General features: G+C 46.2%; 2 protein-coding genes across 2 annotated transcripts in view; one reads left to right on the top strand and one right to left on the bottom strand.

Annotated features, from left to right (window-relative positions):
* Positions 1 to 2,084: 2,084 nt before the first annotated feature.
* On the top strand, positions 2,085 to 15,860 carry TMEM147 (transmembrane protein 147). Its single transcript, XM_048499850.1, has 8 exons — positions 2,085 to 2,178; positions 5,506 to 5,660; positions 5,747 to 5,816; positions 6,439 to 6,504; positions 9,055 to 9,191; positions 10,474 to 10,558; positions 12,346 to 12,467; positions 15,560 to 15,860. Exons 2-8 carry the CDS (start codon positions 5,584 to 5,586, stop codon positions 15,678 to 15,680), a joined length of 678 nt encoding a protein of 225 aa, XP_048355807.1. The 5' UTR covers positions 2,085 to 2,178; positions 5,506 to 5,583; the 3' UTR covers positions 15,681 to 15,860.
* Positions 15,861 to 16,960: 1,100 nt separating this feature from the next.
* ATP4A (ATPase H+/K+ transporting subunit alpha) overlaps positions 16,961 to 18,742 on the bottom strand; it is a 43,741-nt gene continuing 41,959 nt past the window's right edge. Inside the window, exons 22-23 of the mRNA XM_048500545.1 lie at positions 18,024 to 18,115; positions 16,961 to 17,496 (exon numbers count right to left, since the gene is read on the bottom strand). Of these exons, the coding sequence (XP_048356502.1) occupies positions 17,468 to 17,496; positions 18,024 to 18,115 (121 nt within the window). The 3' untranslated portion in view covers positions 16,961 to 17,467. The remainder of the gene's footprint in view (positions 17,497 to 18,023; positions 18,116 to 18,742) is intronic.

The raw sequence follows: 18,742 nt of genomic DNA on the forward strand, positions 1-18,742 counted from the left end.
AGAAGTCGATTTATGGCTACCAATCTTGATCCTCTTTGATCTGAGATTGCAAATGCCTTAACAGTCCAGGTACTCAGGAGCAACAGCCGCAGAAGGCCATTGCTTTCACATCCTGCATGTGAGCTCCCAAAGGCACCTGGTGGGCCACTGCGAGTAGCAGAGAGCTGGACTAGATGGACTCTGGTCTGATCCAGCTGGCTTGTTCTTATGTTCTTATGACTCTAGTCTAAGCCCTTCCATGCATTTGCTCTATTCTCCCAAGGCACATGCTTTGATGTATCTGAATCTTTTAAGGATTTCAGAAGGAACCTTTTTGGATTTTCACTGCTGCAGATTTCCCCGACTTCAACTTCTGCATCAACACTGAGCGACACTACATGTGGTATAGTGGTTAAGAGCAGGTGGACTCTAATCTGGATAACTGTGTTTGATACCCTCTTCTCCGCATGAGGAGTGGACTCTAATCTGGGGAAATAAGTTTGTTTCCCCGCTCCTCCACTTGAAGCCTGTTGAGTGATCTTGAGCTAGCCACAGTTATCTCAGAACTCTCAGCCCCACCTGGCTCATAAGGAGTCTGTTCGGAACGGAAGAGAAGGCGATTGTAAGCCATTTTGATACTCCTTACAGTTGAGAAAAAAAATATAAATTCCAAACATCCTCCTCCATAGTGACACCATGAGGTCTCTGTGGTTGTTGCAAGTTATCCACTGTCCCATTTAAGGTCATTTTGCCCCATGTGGAAAAGGGTATAAAAGCATGAACTTTCGAGACAGAGTGCTCAATTGCAAACCCAAAACCCACCATTTATCGAAGTGCCAACACGGCAATTTAACCTGAATACTGAGGTTTTAGTTTAGAAAAACAGTTGGCTCCGAGGCTGCATTACTCGGGAGTAAGCTTGGTGGTAGTCGGTGGCTTGGCTTTGAAGCAACCGTGCAACTCTTCCAACAGGTGAATCACGACCCTAGGAGGGTTTACTCAGAAGCAAGCCCCATTGCCAGCAACCTACTCCCAGGTAAAGGATCATGCTTTAGTTCTTCGCATGAAAATCAGAGGGTTTAACAGCACTTAACAGGGTTACTGCATGGCTCTAAAAACAGGTTGTAGGTTTAACAGCTAATAATTGCTGCTGCCCAGGCCAGCCTAGATGTTGGGGCACTCTGCACGTGCCCATAGAGAGGGCTCTGAGTGCCACCTCTGGCACCCATGCCATAGGTTCGCCACCACTGGTATAGTGGGGGTACATGATCCACTTAAAAGATCATGTCAGTAGGATGGGATCCTTCCAGAGAGTAATAAACAGCAGTGTCCTGAACTGGAACAGATGATTCTTGACCTGAATGTAGGGCTTGCATTTGGTGTGTGCAAGCATAGAGAGGATAACCTTGTGCATAATTATTGACAGGAATTTTTCCTGACTTGGCTTGAGAAGCAGATTAGTAACCATGTAGACCAACAACAATAACCTTTATTTGGCATTTAAAATAGATTCTGGATGCTGAATTACTGCTCATATTTATAACATTTTATTCTTTTATGCTGATCCTCACCTGCTCTGCCTCCCTCTTTTCTGGGGAGGTGGTGAAGAATTGTGTCTCACCACGTCCACCTCCCCAACGCTAAGTGTCACTTCTATTTAATTCAAAGCAGACTTTGTTTTATTATTATTTGATTTGTAAACCGCTTTCCCCATTAGAGAGGTTCACAGCAGCAGTGAACATCAATAGATTATAAACAATTGCACCACCAGCATAAATTGCGATATCCTCAGCCCAAGGTACAAGGTGTAGCTTGGAAAGGAACCACAAGGTGTAGCTTGGAAAGGAACCACAATCCCCACAATACACCTCTTCGAACGATCAAGTTTTTCTTCCTCCGCCCGACCGCTAATTTAGGTCACTCCCATCTTGAGCCACTTTGACAGACCTTTCCCCTCCCAACTCTGCCTGTTGTGCAATGCAGCACGCGAGCATTCAAATGAAGGACTACCGTTCCCATCATGCGGTAGCACGATTCGCGCGATGCACTCTGGGGATTGTAGTGCACCGACGGCCGAGACTGGTAGCGACTCGCAGAAGCAAGAACTCCAACTCCCAGCACTGAGAAGAGAGGGCGGGAGAAGGCGGGCGGTGTTGTGCGCATGCGTCAATGCAGCTGAGCAGGGGGACGTGGGTGCAGGTTAGTGAGTCCCTGGGAAGAACTGTGGGGCTGGGGCTAGAGGAGGTGGCCTGGGGGGTCTCTGACCGTGGAAAGCGAGGAGGTTTTTTGTTGCAACCCAGAGGGGTGGATTCCGCTGTAAAGCAAGCCGGTTGTGACCTGGCTGGAGAGGGCCAGTGATTCATTCTTTGCACAGAGGAGGTCTCGGCTTGGCAGTGCCCGGTGCAAAAACAACCGTGCTGGGAAAGACGGTTCAGGGCTGAGTCCCCAGGATCTGTGCTAGAAAGGATCGCGGGCTGGGAAAGACCTTGGTCTGCCTAAGACCACCCTCCCACGGGAATGCACAGCATTGAAGCCTGTTGGTCTCTAGTTGCAAAGTGATGTCCAGTGGCGCCTTCGATTGGTTTGTTTCCTTCGTTGACAAACCTTTTTTGATTGCCCGCTCCTCCTTATGACCAGTGGACTAGCACTTGGAAAAGTCAAGTTCTAATGTCCTCGGTCGAAAAGCTCACAGAGTGACCTCCCTTTCAGCCTTGCCTACCTCACAAGGTAGTTGTGAGGTCAAAATGGTGGATGGGAGGGCCACAGATAACACCCCGATCTCCTTAGAGAAAAGTTAGGTTAAAACAGTACTAGATCAACAAATGCATTGACCTGGATGGCTCAGACTGGCATGATCTTGTCAGATCTCAGAATCTACACGGGACCAGCTCCTGTTAGTATCTGGATAGTATTTGGACTCCAAGGAATACCAGGGTCGTAAAGCAGAGGAAGGAGATGACAAACCACCTCTGCTAGTCTCTTACCTCAAAAACCCTACTGTGTTGCCAGAGGTCATTTGGGACTTGACGGCACTTTAGACGCACACGGAGATCAACCAGTGGGTAATCCAGCTTATAGATTCACAGACCTAGAGCCCACTTTTATCAGATATGTGAAATGATAGCAAATTATATGTATACATTATAGTGGAAGACATGGTGAGCTGTAGGGGCAAAAATCTGCATGCAGACTCTGTAAACTGGGTGGGCAGAAAGGTCTTTCCCATCACCTGTTCCCTGTGATCCTTTAGCTCTGTGGTGGCGAACCTTTGGCACTCCAGATGTTATGGATTACATTTCCCATCAGCCCCTGACAGCATGGCCAATTGGCAGCAGCTGATGGGAATTGTAGTCCATAACATCTGGAGTGCCAAAGGTTCGCCACCACTGCTTTAGCTGGAGGTGCCAGAGATTTTCCTGTGGCCTTCTGGGTGCTAAGCAGATGCTCTAACGCTGGGTCTTGGCTGGTGAGCCCTAATAACACAATCTTGCGCTCTTTGCTATATTAACCTGTAGTGGGAGAGAAAACCCTTGCCTTGATTAAGCTTGAAAAAAAAAATAGATTTAAACTTCCTGATAAGTTCTAGTTTGGGTGCTCCGTGCTGGCATCTCCTTTTGAAACTGAATCTTGAAATGGTTTGTTATTTGCGTTGTTTTCTACTTCTGTAATTTAGGTCTAGCACCCTGAATAACCCAGACCAGCCTTAGTTTGTCAAAGACTGGAAGCCAAGCGCGGTCAGCCCTGCTTGTCCTTGGATGGGAAACCTCCGAGGAAGTCCGGGTCACCACGCAGAGGCAAGCAGGGGCCAACCACCTCTGCTCATGACTGCCTCGGAAACCCCATGAGGCGTCACAATAAGTTGGTTGTGACTTGATGGCATTTAGAGCCAGCATAGCGTAGTGGTTAAGAGCAAGTGGATTCTAAATTGGAGAACTGGGTTTGATTCCCCGCTCTTCCACCTGAGTGGCGAAGTCTTATCTGGTGAACCAGATTTGTTTCCCCACTCCTGCATTCCTGCTGGGTGGCCTTGGCCCAGTCACAGTTCTGTCAGGACTCTCTCAGCCCCATCTAGCTCACAAGGTGTCTGAGGAGAGGAAGGGAAGGAGTTTGTAAGCCACTTTGAGACTCCTTGTAGGAGAGAAAGACAGGGTATAAATCCAACTCTTCTCTTCTACTCTTCTTCTTATGAATAGTTCTAGGCCAGGGGTAGGGAACCTGCGGCTCTCCAGATGTTCAGGAACTACAATTCCCATCAGCCTCTGTCAGCATGGCCAATTGGCCATGCTGGTAGGGGCTGATGGGAATTGTAGTTCCTGAACATCTGGAGAGCCGCAGGTTCCCTACCCCTGTTCTAGGCCCTTGGCCGTGCTGGAAGGGGCTGATGGGAATTGTAGTCCATAACATCTGGAGTGCCAAAGGTTCGCCACCACTGTTCTAGGCTTTCTTTTTTGGAGGACTTTGGAGTCAGAATTGCTTTTTGTGTTTTGTAGCACACCTTGTGTCTTAGTGGGAAAGGCAGGCTATAAATGAAGGTAATAATAATAACTGCTGTGAATTTAAGGTTTGCAGTGGAGCATGCGAGCCAACGGAAACGTTCTTTTGCCCATTTCTCAATCAGGAGTGTGTTCATCTCCTTTTTCCTTGCAACAGACTGGCTATCTGTTACCCAGGGTGCTTTGCACAGTGACACAGTCAAAAGCCTTGACAGTCTAAAGGGGAAATTAAGGAGAACTGTAAGAGAGGGATATTTTTGAGACCTAGCCCTGGTTGCTTTTAAGGCCTGGTTGGAAAGGATTGTTTTTTTTTCCATGGGAGAAGGAGATTCTTTCGTTCCCTCTCCCTCAGTACTACCCTGTTTCCCCGAATATAAGACATCCCCTAAAATAAGACATAGTAGAGGTTTTGCTGAAGTGCGAAATATAAGGCATCCCCCAAAAGTAAGACATAGCAAAGTTTTTGTTTGGAAGCATGCCTGACGAACAGAACACAGAAAAATAAGACATCCCCTGAAAATAAGACATAGCATATCTTTGGGAGCAAAAATTAATATAAGACACTGTCTTATATTTGGGGAAACACGGTAGAACTCAGGGTTCCCACTTAGGAAACTGATTGGCAGTAGATTCAAGTCAGACGGCAGGAAGTTGCTGTATTAGTTGCCTTGTGGAATTCACTGCCACAAGAAGCGGTGATGGCCATAGCCTTAGATGAATTTAAAAAGGGTGTTAGGTCTGTCTATGGATGATAGGCCTGTGTTTGACTATTAACTGGGAAAGCAGAGCGGAATCCCTGAACCAAGAAAATGAATGCCTTTGGGTGCTAGAGATGACTTAGCCAGAAATGACTGTAGATTTCCCTGTGGCATCTTAATTGTCCCTTGTTGAAAACAAGGTGCTGGGACAGAGGGCCATAGGTCTGACCTAAGGGGACTACTCTTATGTACCACACTGGTCAGTCATATTGGCAGAGAAGATGTTTGCCTTGTTTTTAGCTGTGCTTTGAAAAGAAAATGTTCCCTTTCCCAAGGAACACCCCGGAGGTGCTAGGTGGGACGTTGGCCACCCACCTCGCTCTTGAGCTGGGATCCAGCGGGCTGACGTCGAGATGACACTCTTCCACTTTGGCAACTGTTTTGCTCTGGCTTATTTCCCTTATTTCATCACCTACAAGTGCAGCGGACTGTAAGTAGCAGATTCTGGGGGTTCCAATGGGCTCCTCCCTTTGCAAGGTTCCATCTTTTTAATATATACGTTCTTACTGCTTTCAGGTCAGAGTACAATGCCTTCTGGAGATGTGTCCAGGCTGGGGCCACCTACCTCTTTGTCCAGCTCTGCAAGGTAAATTTTATTTTATTGGCTTTGCTTATAGAAGAAGAAGACGAAGAGTTTGGATTTATATCCCCTCCTTTCTCTCCTGCAGGAGACTCAAAGGGGCTTACAATCGCCTTGCCCTTCCCCCCTCACAACAAACACCCTCTGAGGTGGGTGGGGCTGAGAGAGCTCCAAGAAGCTGTGACTAGCCCAAGGTCACCCAGCTGGCATGTGTGGGAGTGTACAGGCTAATCTGAATTCCCCAGATAAGCCTCCACAGCTCAGGTGGCAGAGCTGGGAATCAAACCCAGTTCCTCAAGATTAAATACACGAGCTCTTAACCTCCTACGCCACTGCTGCTCCTATGCCACTTATACTCCCTCTGCCTCCTCTCCCAAACTACATCGTCACCCTATCTGCCTTTTTATCATCACAACGGCCCTGTGAGGTAGCTTAGGCGGCGAGTCACGCAGCAAACGTCCATAGTGAGGATGGCGGTGGGTGGGATTTGAACCCATGTCTCCCACGTCCTAATTAGACACTGCACCACACTGGTTCTTTGGGGGAAATCCTTTTGCCTGGATGAGTTTGAAACCACCTTCTCTGTGTTTGTACTGTTTCCTGCATTGGCTGCTGACTTACTTTACAGATGCTGTTTTTAGCCACGTTCTTTCCAACCTGGGAGGGCGGAGCAGGCGCCTATGACTTCATTGGAGTAAGTGGAGCAAAAATGGTTATCGTTGCTAATTAGAAGAAAAATGAGCCCCCTTCTAATAATAGTTTGTGGGGCCAGAACCGCGTCTCTGGTCCTGCACAGTTGAGTTGTTTTAAGACTAAGTTAGAAAATACCCAAGAAGCAGGTTTGAAACAAAAAGATAAGTTTACTGTGCTGAATTTTAACAGTTCACACACAGGGTAACTCTAAAAGAGTCACGCATTAACCAAATAGACTTCATTTTTATAGATACAAAGAATACTGGTATAGACATCATTAATCATACCTGTATACATATCCCACATAATCATTTCCCATACAGGTGTTTTCTGCATGATCATTAACATCCAATTGGATAGTCTGCCTCTATCCTACGTGTCACATTAAAGCTGCATGTCATCTGCTCATGTCCCTCTGCCCATATGCAAAGGGCTGCAATTAGCTAGATTCTGTTTTTCTGGTTTTTCAAATCCAGGTAGCTAGTGCATTCTTGAGCATTTGTTCCCAGAGAGAGAGACCTCTCCAGGGTAGAAAGATTTCACATACATTCCTTAAAATCATAACGTTCCTTTTTCCCATGTTAAGAATGATTTTAACAATTGTACCATTTGATTCTATACAATGAATTATAGTGGAATACCAGTAAATATGAATCTCTCATTATCATTTCTATGTTCATTTAACATATATAAAAAAACACTTTTTCAATTAACTAATCAAAGTCCTTCTCTCTATTCTAACCTCTGATTTCCATATTCCTTTGTTTATTCATGTAGCTATCCCCTATAGCTAGTTCTGAAAACAAAGTTATAAAGTATATTTTTCTGTCACTGGCCCTTATTGACAATTTTTAAAAAAGATATCTATCTTTGCTTGCCTGCATGACCACTGACAAGCTACTACGTGCTGTTTGACCTGCTGGTCTCTATACAGAAATCTCATTTTGATTCTTCAAATCCTTGGTTCATACAAATTCCATATTCCTTGATATCAAATACAATTTTTAGGCATTTTTCCCAGTTCCACAAGCTGGTTGAAGTCGTATTCAGCAGGTTGAATTGCTGAGAAATTGACGTACTTTCAGAGTTCCATAAGAAAAGATGGCAGTTACAGAAATTCAATGAATGGTGGATATTATTTTACTGTGTTTGGGAACAATATGGCACACGATTTTGTCTGTTCCATTTTAGGAATTACTGTAAAAATTGAGGAGGTTGCAATTTCTCTGTAACTATTATTATTAGTTTTGACTTTTAAACAATGAAAAAAGTTGAGCATCAGAAGAGACCTTCCACAGAATAAGAACATAAGAACATAAGAACAAGCCAGCTGGATCAGACCAAAGTCCATCTAGTCCAGCTCTCTGCTACTCGCAGTGGCCCACCAGGTGCCTTTGGGAGCTCACATGTAGGATGTGAACGCAATGGCCTTCTGCGGCTGTTGCTCCCGATCACCTGGTCTGTTAAGGCATTTGCAATCTCAGATCAAGGAGGATCAAGATTGGTAGCCATAAATCGACTTCTCCTCCATAAATCTGTCCAAGCCCCTTTTAAAGCTATCCAGGTTAGTGGCCATCACCACATCTGTCTAGCTCAGAACTATGTTAGAATTCAGGGGTGGGTGGGTGTTGGTAGAGAATATTCTGGGTTCATTTTGCCTGACTGTGGGTTTTTCCATGTTCTTATTGTCCTCGCTTTTAAGTTCCTGTTTCTCCAGTTTTTTCCCCCAGTTCTGTACATGTTTTGCTCCCTCTAGTGGTCAATCTGATATAACACAAGTTTCAGTTCAATATATCTCCCTGTTGATTTAAACTGGAGGGATTGTTTTGCTGTATAGAAACTTGTGTTATATTGAATAAATCATCAGAGGGAGCAAGATGTGCAGAACCGGGGAAACATCCTGAAGAAGCAGACACTTACAAACAAGGAAATTGAGAACGTGGACAAGCTTTGTTCTAGGTAAGACGGAGCTGTTCCGCCGGGCCTTTGGAGGATCCAGCCGCTAATAGTGCCCCGTCTTTGGCCCTTAACATCTGGGCCACAACTCCATCACTGAGACTCGCCATGCCTCCCTTCATCATGGGGAGGGAGGGATTTTATACTATTGGAACGCTGGACGCCACCCTACATCTTGAATTTTAACCTAAATTTAAACCTGGGCTTCTATTTGTAAAGCGCGTATTGCAGGGAGATTTTACCTGCAGCTGCTTTTTTTAAATATTATTTAATTATACTGTTTTAAATGCTGTACACCGCCCAGAGCCCCTCGGGGATGGGGCGGTATAAAAATCCTATAAAATAATAATAATAATAATAATAATAATAATAATAATAATAATAATAATAATAATAATAATAATAATATAGGTAAACATTCTATGGAATCATTCCTAGAGGATGCTACTGTATCAGCATTAATGACTTGAGCCTCCTACCAAATATACTGGAAGTGTCGTAAGGAAGAGATGAGTATTTGAGTCCTTAGGGAGGCAGAAACCCAGGGCGCTTTGCCAATTGTCATTTTGTTCCTCTCTCCCTTGCTTTGTGGCAGGAGTTCATGAAAGCCACAGTTGATCTGGCCGACTTGGTGGGTTTGCACCTAGTGATGTCCAGGAACGCAGGGAAAGGGCAGTATAAGATCATGGTTGCTGCCATGGGGTGGGCCACGGCTGAGCTTATCATGTCCCGGTGAGTTTATTTCCACCTTTTGTATATTTTATATCCAGCTTTTCCTCTAAGGGGCTCGGGACTATATTCGTCGTTTTCCTTGCCTTTATTTTATTTTCACAACTGCCCTGCAAGGCAGGTTAGACAGAGAAAGACAGAGGCCCAAGGTTCCTCTGTGGACTTCTGTAGCAAACGGGAGTTTGAAACCAAGTTCTTCCAAATCCAAGTCTGCACCACAGGGGCTCTTGCATGTTTCAGAACTGAATCTTGGCACGGAAAAGAATCCTGGAGTGTACGTTTAAATCAGGGAAACCTCTGTAGCTAGTGGGAGGGCCTTTTGCTCAGTGGTGAAGCAGAATGTCCCAGGTTCAATCCCAGACATCTCCAGTTAGAGTTGATTATGTGAAAAACCTCTGCCCTGGAGAGCAGCTGCCAATCAGAGCAGATCATGTTGTCTTTGCTATGCCAAGAGTCTGACTCAGTATAGGACAGTTTCATGTGTTCATGTGCATTTGTTCGTTCATTCATTATGATCAAACATCAGCCAACACTGGCATAAAAACCCAATGTAGATGCTGGTAAAACATCTAAAAAAGGTAAAAGTTCAAGTAGAAGAAGAAGAGGAAGAGTTTGGATTTATATCCCCCCTTTCTCTCCTGCAGGAGACTCAAAGGGGCTTACAATCTCCTTGCCCTTCCCCCCTCACAACAAACACCCTGTGAGGTAGGTGGGGCTGAGAGAGCTCCGAGAAGCTGTGACTAGCCCAAGGTCACCCAGCTGGCGTGGGTGGGAGTGCAGGTCATTACGGACCCATGGGGTGACATCGCATCACAACCTTTACTAGGCAAACTGTGTTTACAGGTTGTTTGCCTTTGCCTTCCCCAGTCATCTATGCTTTACCTCCAGCAACCTGGGTACTCGTTTTACAACTAAGGCTTACCACATTAATCATTAATTTTAGTAATCCACGGTGATTAATAAAAGGATTGGAACTTCTGCTTTCTTGTTGGCCAAGTTGAAGTGCCACATTTGGCCACCTTAAGGGTGCTTTCATTAAGACAGTCTGCAAGGAGAATAGATGCATAAAATTTTCCTGACCGGCCTGCAAACTCGCATAAAATTGGAACAGAGTTCCTGTGTCCAAAGGTGATCCCTGCAGGGCAAGCAATCCCTCCTGATCCCTGCAGGGCAAGCAATTCCTGCAGGTATTGTTTTTTTTTGGGGGGGGGGTCTTCTCTTTGCAAGCTTCCCTGGCATGCCTGTTTGTGTAAGCATCTTCTGAAGCTGTCCTTGTCACCCACAGGTGCATCCCGCTGTGGGTAGGAGCTCGTGGCATCGAGTTTGATTGGAAATACATCCAGATGAGCATCGATTCCAACATCAGTTTGGTGAGGGCTAGTGGGATCACAGCCTACAGAGAGCTTCTCTGACGTTAGGCTTTCCGGGTGGCAGGAGGGAAAAACTAAGGTTGTGAATATCCTCGGTTTTGCTGGATTTGATTTCAATGCCTTTGTTTGATAGGTAGTGTTTTTTTTGCTCATAACTGCATGTATTACATGGTGATCTTCCAGAAATTCACTGCCAGAGGTAGTTACGTTTTTGAAAAGGAGGTTGTAAAAATTAATGAAGGACAGATCTGTTGTTGGCTATTGGCCATGATCACTAATGGGACCTTCAGGGCCAGTGTACTTCTGAACACCAGATGTTTATTTATTTAGTTTATTTATCCTTTTGATTTTTTTAGTCGCCCTCCCCTGAAGGGCTCAGGGCGATGCATAACATAAATAAATATAACAAAAATAAATAAAACCTGAACTATACAATATTTGAAAACAAAGTCACAGATGGCAATAAAAACCCTCCCCCCAACCCACTGGAGGCTGGGATGAATGAAGATACTACAGCCCAGCTGGCCAAATGCCTGGTGGAACAGGTCCTGTGAAAACTCGACAAGTCTCGCAGGGCCCTGGTCTCTTTAGGGAGCCTGTTCCACCAGAGTGGGGCCAGGACTGTAAAAGCACTGGCCCTAGTGGAAGGTCAGTGGGATATGTTTTGGGCCAGGGATCTCCAGTAGGAACTCCTCCGAAGATTGGGGCAATATGGGGAGTGCGGGGCAATATGGGGAGATGCAGTCCCTCAAGTATGTAGGCCCAAGGCTGCTTATATCCTTAAAGGTTAAAACCAACACCTTGAACATGACCTGGAACTCGATGAGCAGCCTATGAAGGCTGTATAGGACCGGCGTAATGTTGCAGGCATAACTTCAGAGAAGGACAGTTGTCTTCTTGTCTTTCTTGTAGTCTCTCTGGAAGCCTTTGGCAAAGAGCTAGCAGGTCTAAGCTAGCAGGCCTCTTCTTGTGCCTTCTTGTTATCAGAGGTATCATTAGAAGTCACATGTTCATGTTGAGTTTTAATATGGGTTTCTTGAATGCCAATACTGTCAGCATTTTGTTTCTGTAATCGGTGAATTACTTTGGTTCTTTTTGAGGGAGAGTTCAGCCCCTTGACATTGGCTGAAATAAACATGTGCTCTTGTGACCTGTTTTCCTTCCAAATTTGTAAAAGACATCCTCTGAGTTTGTAGGGAGAGTGAACATGTTAAGCATTCAGTGCTTTGTATCTACAACAAAAAAGCATCAGAATGAGTGGCAGGGGGAAAGGTACATCATCTCTCCTAGAAGGTCTGATGCCAGGTGTATGGCAGGACCAAGGTTGGGCATGTACCATGCATATGGTCAGAAGAACACTCTTCTGTGGTGTCTTTGATGCTCGAACCTTTCCCCCCCTCCCCTGTGAATTGCTCAGGAAAGCATTTGATTTCAGCTCAGGAAAGCATTGTGGGGGGAGGTACAAGCCACCTCTATGCACAATCTATCTCAATCCAAGTCAAGCACCGCATACCTAGGAACGGAGTCTCCAACCCAAGACTTGCAACCCACACCTGATGACTCAGAAAAAAACATAATGTGTAGTTTGGCCCTTAAAGATCTTACCCTTGAAATCAAGAAAAAAATGAGAAAGAATCAGTAGCTGTTCTGGGTGTTGGGTTTTTAGAAGAGATCACCTGGAGAACTAGTGTTGAGCGTGAACTATATTGATCTGTAGATGGTGCCATAGAAAATTCTTTGGGGGTCCCTGCTTATTTCCCTTCTCCTCTTTACTGTTCTCTCCCCAGGTCCATTATATTGCTATGGCTGCCCTGGTATGGATGTTTACTCGCTACGACTTACCCAAACACTACAGGCTGCCTCTCACTTTCCTCTTGGGAGTCAGCATCTACAAAGCTTTCTTCATGGAGTGAGTGCTTTGGGGCCTGTGTCGGTTGTCTGTTAATTGGCTTATGAGGGTGGTGGGGTGTGTTTGTTTTGGGGTGTTTTTGTTTTGAGGGTTCTGTGAGTAAAAAGTCAGCATCCTTGAAAGACATAGGTAAGACCCAGGTATGTAGCCACCTTTCTGAAGCCAATCAGGGCCTGATGGGGAAAGTATCAATCAACTCTCTAGATGCAACGTTAATACTCACTCCAATACATCAACGCGTTTCATCAACTGTTTTTATATATGTGCATCACAAACAACAGTAAAGTGCATAAATGGTGAAGTTCAGTGCAAAACACAACAAACAGTGCAATTCTTACAACAATACAGCTTAGGATGGTTTCAATTGCAGCATTCACTTATCACGCCTTTAGTACGTCTCAATAATGTCCTCTCATACCTTTAATTGTCACGAAACTCCGTATCCATAATCCTCAAAGGGACAAAGCTAAAGGCGTGATAAAGCGTGATAAAGGTGTGATAAGTGAATGCTGCAATTGAAACCATCATAAGCTGTATTGTTGTAAGAATTGCACTGTTTGTTGTGTTTTGCACTGAACTTCACCATTTATGCACCTGATGGGGAAAGTTCAGTATTAAAAGGAAAGAGGGATGTGTGTGTAGGTATCAGCCATCAAGTCGCAACTAACTGAGGAGTATCCCAGCAAGGAGATTTCAAGGCAAAGGAGAAGCACAGGTGGTTTGTCATTACCTTCCTCTGTTGCGGGTTTGTGAACACCAACCTTACTCAGCTTCCACGGTGTGATGAAATCGGGCTAGACCATGCCTGTCCACATCCTCAAGGAGGGGTATATGTGGACTAATAACAACTTATAGTGGCTAGTGGGTGAGAAGCTCTGCTAGGTCAGAGGCTCCTGACCTTGTTGAGATCCTTCTTGGAATTCTGCAAATGGGTAGTGGGGGCCATAAAAAATGAACACCCATGTGGGGGGGGGGGGGGGGGGGGCGGGGTTGGTGTCCAGTCACAAAATGTTGAAAAGTTCCACAAAATGCTGAGAGGGTTCCAAGCTAAGTGTGTCCCTACAATGGAGACGTCTGTTGTTCCCAGTTGGTATTCCTGGTTGATGTCCCACAGGTTCTTCTTTTATTTCATTTATTTCTTATTTATTTCCTACCTTTGTCCCCACTGGGACCTATGTTGTTCTCCAGTCCTCCCTTTTATCCTCATAACAACCCTGTGAGGTAGGTTAGGTTGAGATTTTTTTTCCTTGGCTTTTTGGCTAAGAGCAAGTGTAGTACCCGTTCTTACCAGGCTGAGGTTTTTTGATCGGTCCAAAGTCACCCAGCAACAATAGATTCTCTAAGAGCGATTCCGCACATGAGTAAAATAGGTTTGACCCAGTTCCCTGAGAAGGGTACTAACCTAGGTCGAAGCCATTGTTGTTCCCCACTGCAACCAGCTTGATCCCAGCTCGGAGGGCGGAATCATCTTGTGCCTCTTCACCGCTCCGTTCCGATTGGCTACTGTTCTACGGCCATGTTCTGTCTATCCCCACACACGTTATAAAAAAAACTGCCACAGGAATGGAGGGACGAAGGTGGCGTTTTTTGATTGGCCAGCTGTACGCATGCCCGAAACACTCAGCTGTGATTGGCTGAATGGGGGGGACTCCTGGCACCAGAGATTCCGCACTTTACTGGAATCGAGCTGAGTTCGAGCGTGGTTCCCTGAAAAAGTAGTAGTTCCCAACTGGAGTCGGAAATTTGACCGTTACACGGGGCGAAGCTGGTACAAAACCATGTCGATCCCAGTGGTTGTGCGGAGCACTTAGGTCGAACGCAGCTCGAACTTAGGTCGATAACCCAAGTGCGGAATCGACCTAAGTGTTCCCAGTTGCTGCATGGAAGTTCCCTGGTTCTGTGTGGAACTGAGCTTCCTGGGAGAGCTCTCCCTGCTGGGAGGCCCCTTATCTGCGCGACACCAGTATGATGGCTGTGTGGCTGTGCACCCGCTCAGCTTACAGGGAACATTGCCCAGCAAGCTTCCATGGCAAAATAGGACTTCGATGCTGGGTCTCCCAGATCCTAGTCTGCCACCTTAACCACTCTGGCTTTCTGGTGCTCTTTTGAGTCACCTTCTGCTCTAAATGAGGTGGGTGAAAACTCTTGGGGGGGGGAATTCTTTTGGGAAGAAGGAAGTGAGAGCCAAGATAGGCCTGGGTGGACCACCATGGTACCCACAAATCCTGCATTAAAGATCATTGCACTAGACAGAGCCTCAGTCTCTTAACGCTTGGGTCTTTTCCCAGTCTGAATTCTTCTGTCTTATGGGTGTCTCTATTCTGTTTTTATGTCCCTGGCTTGTGTTGTCATTGCTTTTAAAATATGAATGTATGAAGATCTGATTTTATGTTGTTCTTCATTTTTAAGCCTCCTTGAGCAGGACTCTGAAGAGGCGCCATAAAATGCGTCCTTGATAAAGCATGGATTGGGGTTTTTTAGACCGCCTGAAGAAGGAAGCTGAGTGGGGGGCCAGAGAGGAATGGGAACTAGAGGGGGATGCAGTGGGCTCTCCTGTCCAGCCCTCCCACAGCCCTTTTGGTTTTTTTTAATCATTGAAATGATGCTCTGTAGATGTTTACTCAACCCCTTTTAAGCGGGTGGTATGTCAGTGGCCCAAGCTAGTCTGATGCCATCGGATCTCATCTGCTAAGCAGGGCTGGTCCTGGTTGGATGGGAAATGTCCAGGGCTGCTAGGCAGAGGTGGGTGAAAACTCCTCGGGTGGGAGAGGAAATTCTTGCAAACCACTTTTGTTTATCTCTTGCCTTGAAAACCCTACAGGGTCTCCGCAAGGCCCCTTCGGCACACGCAGAATAATGCGCTTTCAATCCACTTTCACCATGATTTGCAAGTGGGTTTTGCTATTCCGCACAGTAAAGTCCAGCGGCCAAGTGGATTGAAAGTGCATTATTCTGCATGTGCGGAAGGGGCCTTAGGGGGCTGTGACTTGGCACCATTTCCCACCACCATGTAAATGCCAGAGGTCTTCTCTGCATGCTCTTCTCTCCCCTGGCCCGTCACCAACTTCCTCTGTTTCTTTCCTCCTTTCCAGATCTTTCGTTCATGTTTTCCTGCTGGGCAGCTGGACGGCGCTGCTGGTCAAAGCGGTCATCACTGGCCTCCTTTCCCTCAGCTCCCTGACACTCTTTGTCACTTTGGTGCACAGCAACTGAGGAGCTGCCTTCCTGCGCTTTCCAGTTTGTGGAGCAGCCTCCCTGTCCATCTCAGCCAAAAGCCTTTGTGGCCCAGGTGATGCACGGCTCGGTCCTGGTCGCTGCGAGAGCCATTTGGTCCTGCCGCCCACTCACCACCACCACCGATAATAATAAACCCCCTTTGTTTTATTTTTCACAGCATGTGACTTTTAAATGCTTGTCAAAAGGGGTCTTGTGGACAAGATGGTTGGGGTGTGGAACTGGGTCTTGAGAACTCTTCTTGGCCTTTACATGGGTATCCCAGTCTACCCAGATCTCAGAAGCTAAGCAGGTTTGGCCCTAGTTAAGAACATAAGAACATAAGAACTAGCCTGCTGGATCAGACCAGAGTCCATCTAGTCCAGCATTCTGCTACTCGCAGTGGCCCACCAGGTGCCTTTGGGAGCTCACATGCAGGATGTGAAAGCAATGGCCTTCTGCTGCTGCTGCTCCTGAGCACCTGGTCTGCTAAGGCATTTGCAATCTGAGATCAAGGAGGATCAAGATTGGTAGCCATAGATTGACTTCTCCTGCATAAATCTGTCCAAGCCCTTTTTAAAGCTATCCAGGTTAGTGGCCATCACCACCTCCTGTGGCAGCATATTCCAAACACCAATCACACGTTGCGTGAAGAAGTGTTTCCTTTTATTAGTCCTAATTCTTCCCCCCAGCATTTTCAATGAATGCCCCCTGGTTCTAGTATTGTGAGAAAGAGAGAAAAATTTCTCTCTGTCAAAATTTTCTACCCCATGCATAATTTTATAGACTTCAATCATATCCCCCCTCAGACGTCTCCTCTCCAAACTATAGTTGGTAATTGGATGGGAGCCCACCAAGAAATACCAGGGCTGCCATGCAGAGAAGAAGAGTTTGGATTTATACCCCACTTTTCTCAGCCTTAAGGAGTCTCAAAGCGGCTTACAAACTCCTTTTCTCTTCCTCTCCCCATAAGAGACACTTTGTGAGGTAGGTGACAGAGTTCTGAGAGAACTGTGACTGCCCAAGGTCACCCAGCAACCTTCATATGGAGGAGCGGGGAAATAAATCCAGTCCACCCATTTCGAGTCTTTTACCTGGAAAGCAGCTGCCGGTCTGAGCAGACAATATTGACCTTGACAGTCTCATTCACTGCAAGGCAGCTTCATGTGGGGGATAAAGCGGAGCCCAATTTCTCGCCAAATTCAGCATCCGGAAAAGCTGGATTCCTTGCAAATGACTCAAACCGGAACACCTTTTCTCGTTTGATATAATTTATTCTGGTTCGGCTACACAGGGGGACGAGAAAGAGCTTCTCCGGGCACCGAAGCCCTGAAAAACATGCTCCAACTTGGCTACTGCTACTCCGCCCCTTAGGAATTTTATCAGCCAACTTTCTGACCAGTCTAAAATGTATCTCCATAATCTTGAGCACTAGAATCTTGGCCTCTTTATTGACTTTCTCATTTTAAATAAACATACAGAAGTTCCGCTGCAGCAAAACTCTGTGCCAATTTTCTGTCCTTGGCCGCTTTCTGAGCCCTTGTCAAATCCTCCCTCCTGTGAGATCACATAGATGGGTTTCTCAGGATCCCTAGTAACACCTGGGTGAACTGCAAATTGTTTGCTCACGAGGTGCTGCAGTATAATGCGTTGGGTGGTGATGGGAAATGCAGAAATCCTGGTTGACAGACCGATGGGGATCTGTTCTTGTCGCTGTCGCTTCTTGTTCTGGACAGGGCAGCAGGAGCGCAGCCAAGGAGGGGGCGACATGGCAAAAAGCGCCAGCTTTAATAGTAGAGTTCTTTGTCCCACCAGCCTGTAGGGAGAGAGAATCAATCAAGTGAGATTGTAGCAAAGGTGCTGGTACCAAACCATCTCTGAGGCAATACAGACTGGAAATATCTAATTCGGAGATGTCCAAGGTAAGAAGTCTAATTGGGATATAAGTAGAGAAGCTGAATAGAAGAAAGGAGCAGATGTTTAGCACCCATCTTCTGTGCAGCCCCACATGGTGGCACGTACAGAAGACATTGCATAGATGTCAAACTCAGGCCCTCCAGATGTTCATGGACTACAATTCCCAGCAGCCGCTGCTAGCATGGCCAATTGGCTCTGCTGCCTTGGGCTGATGGGAATCGTAGTCTGTGAACACATGGAGGGCCGTGAGTTCGACACCTGTGCATTAGATGAACAACAGGAACAGGTAAGCCCAGCACTGTTTTTTCCACTGTTGTGAAAATGGGATTAGCAGGTGGGAGACAGCTCCCCATTGGGACAGGGGGTGTCATTGAGTGGGAAGTAGGAGATGGCAGACTCCTGAACCCTTGCCGTGAGATTACTTACTTCCAGGGTGTCTCCGGATGCCCAGTTTTCGGATCTCATCATAGACAAAGATGAGGATGCCATAGGGTAGCGGCACCAGCCACCATTGGAACCTGGGGAGGACCGGGGAAAGGAGAGGTCAGTTTGATGCTACCTTTCTTGGGCGGTTAATTGAGCTTGACATCCACCATTTTGGATTGGTCAAAGCTGGCCTGGTGGTTCAAATCAGCTTCTAGTCTTCCATCTTCAAGCTTGGCTCCATTCGTATAGCAGAAACTTAATCTTCTGCTCCTGATTCTATCCAGTGTCACAGCCAGTTCTAAAATTCCATCCGGAACGAGTAATGTCCTGTGGACTAGGTTTCTCCATGCAGGGGCCATGTGGAGGCCACTTGAAATGAGATGTACTTTTTCGATTGCCCTCTTTAGCTTGGAGCGAGCCATAAATGAGCAGCCATGGAGTAAAATCCTTTGGAACCAACCGTGGGACATCTAAATGAAACTGGCAAGGGTGGACCGTAAATCTCTAGGGGTGGGTCCTGAAGCGTTTGGTGGAGTCACAGAGAGGAGGAACGCTAAGCAAAGCTTGGGCATGAAGATATGACATGTAACAGGAGCCCAGTGGCAGCTTAAAGACTGACATAATGGATTAAAATTGAAAATGGATCACAGTTGGACTGATGTTTTGTTTTGCTGCTGCAGACGAACACGGTGACCTGTCTGGAACTACCATCATGAAGA

This window comes from Sphaerodactylus townsendi, linkage group LG06 (genome assembly GCF_021028975.2).
Source record: "Sphaerodactylus townsendi isolate TG3544 linkage group LG06, MPM_Stown_v2.3, whole genome shotgun sequence".
Classification (NCBI taxonomy): domain Eukaryota; kingdom Metazoa; phylum Chordata; class Lepidosauria; order Squamata; family Sphaerodactylidae; genus Sphaerodactylus; species Sphaerodactylus townsendi.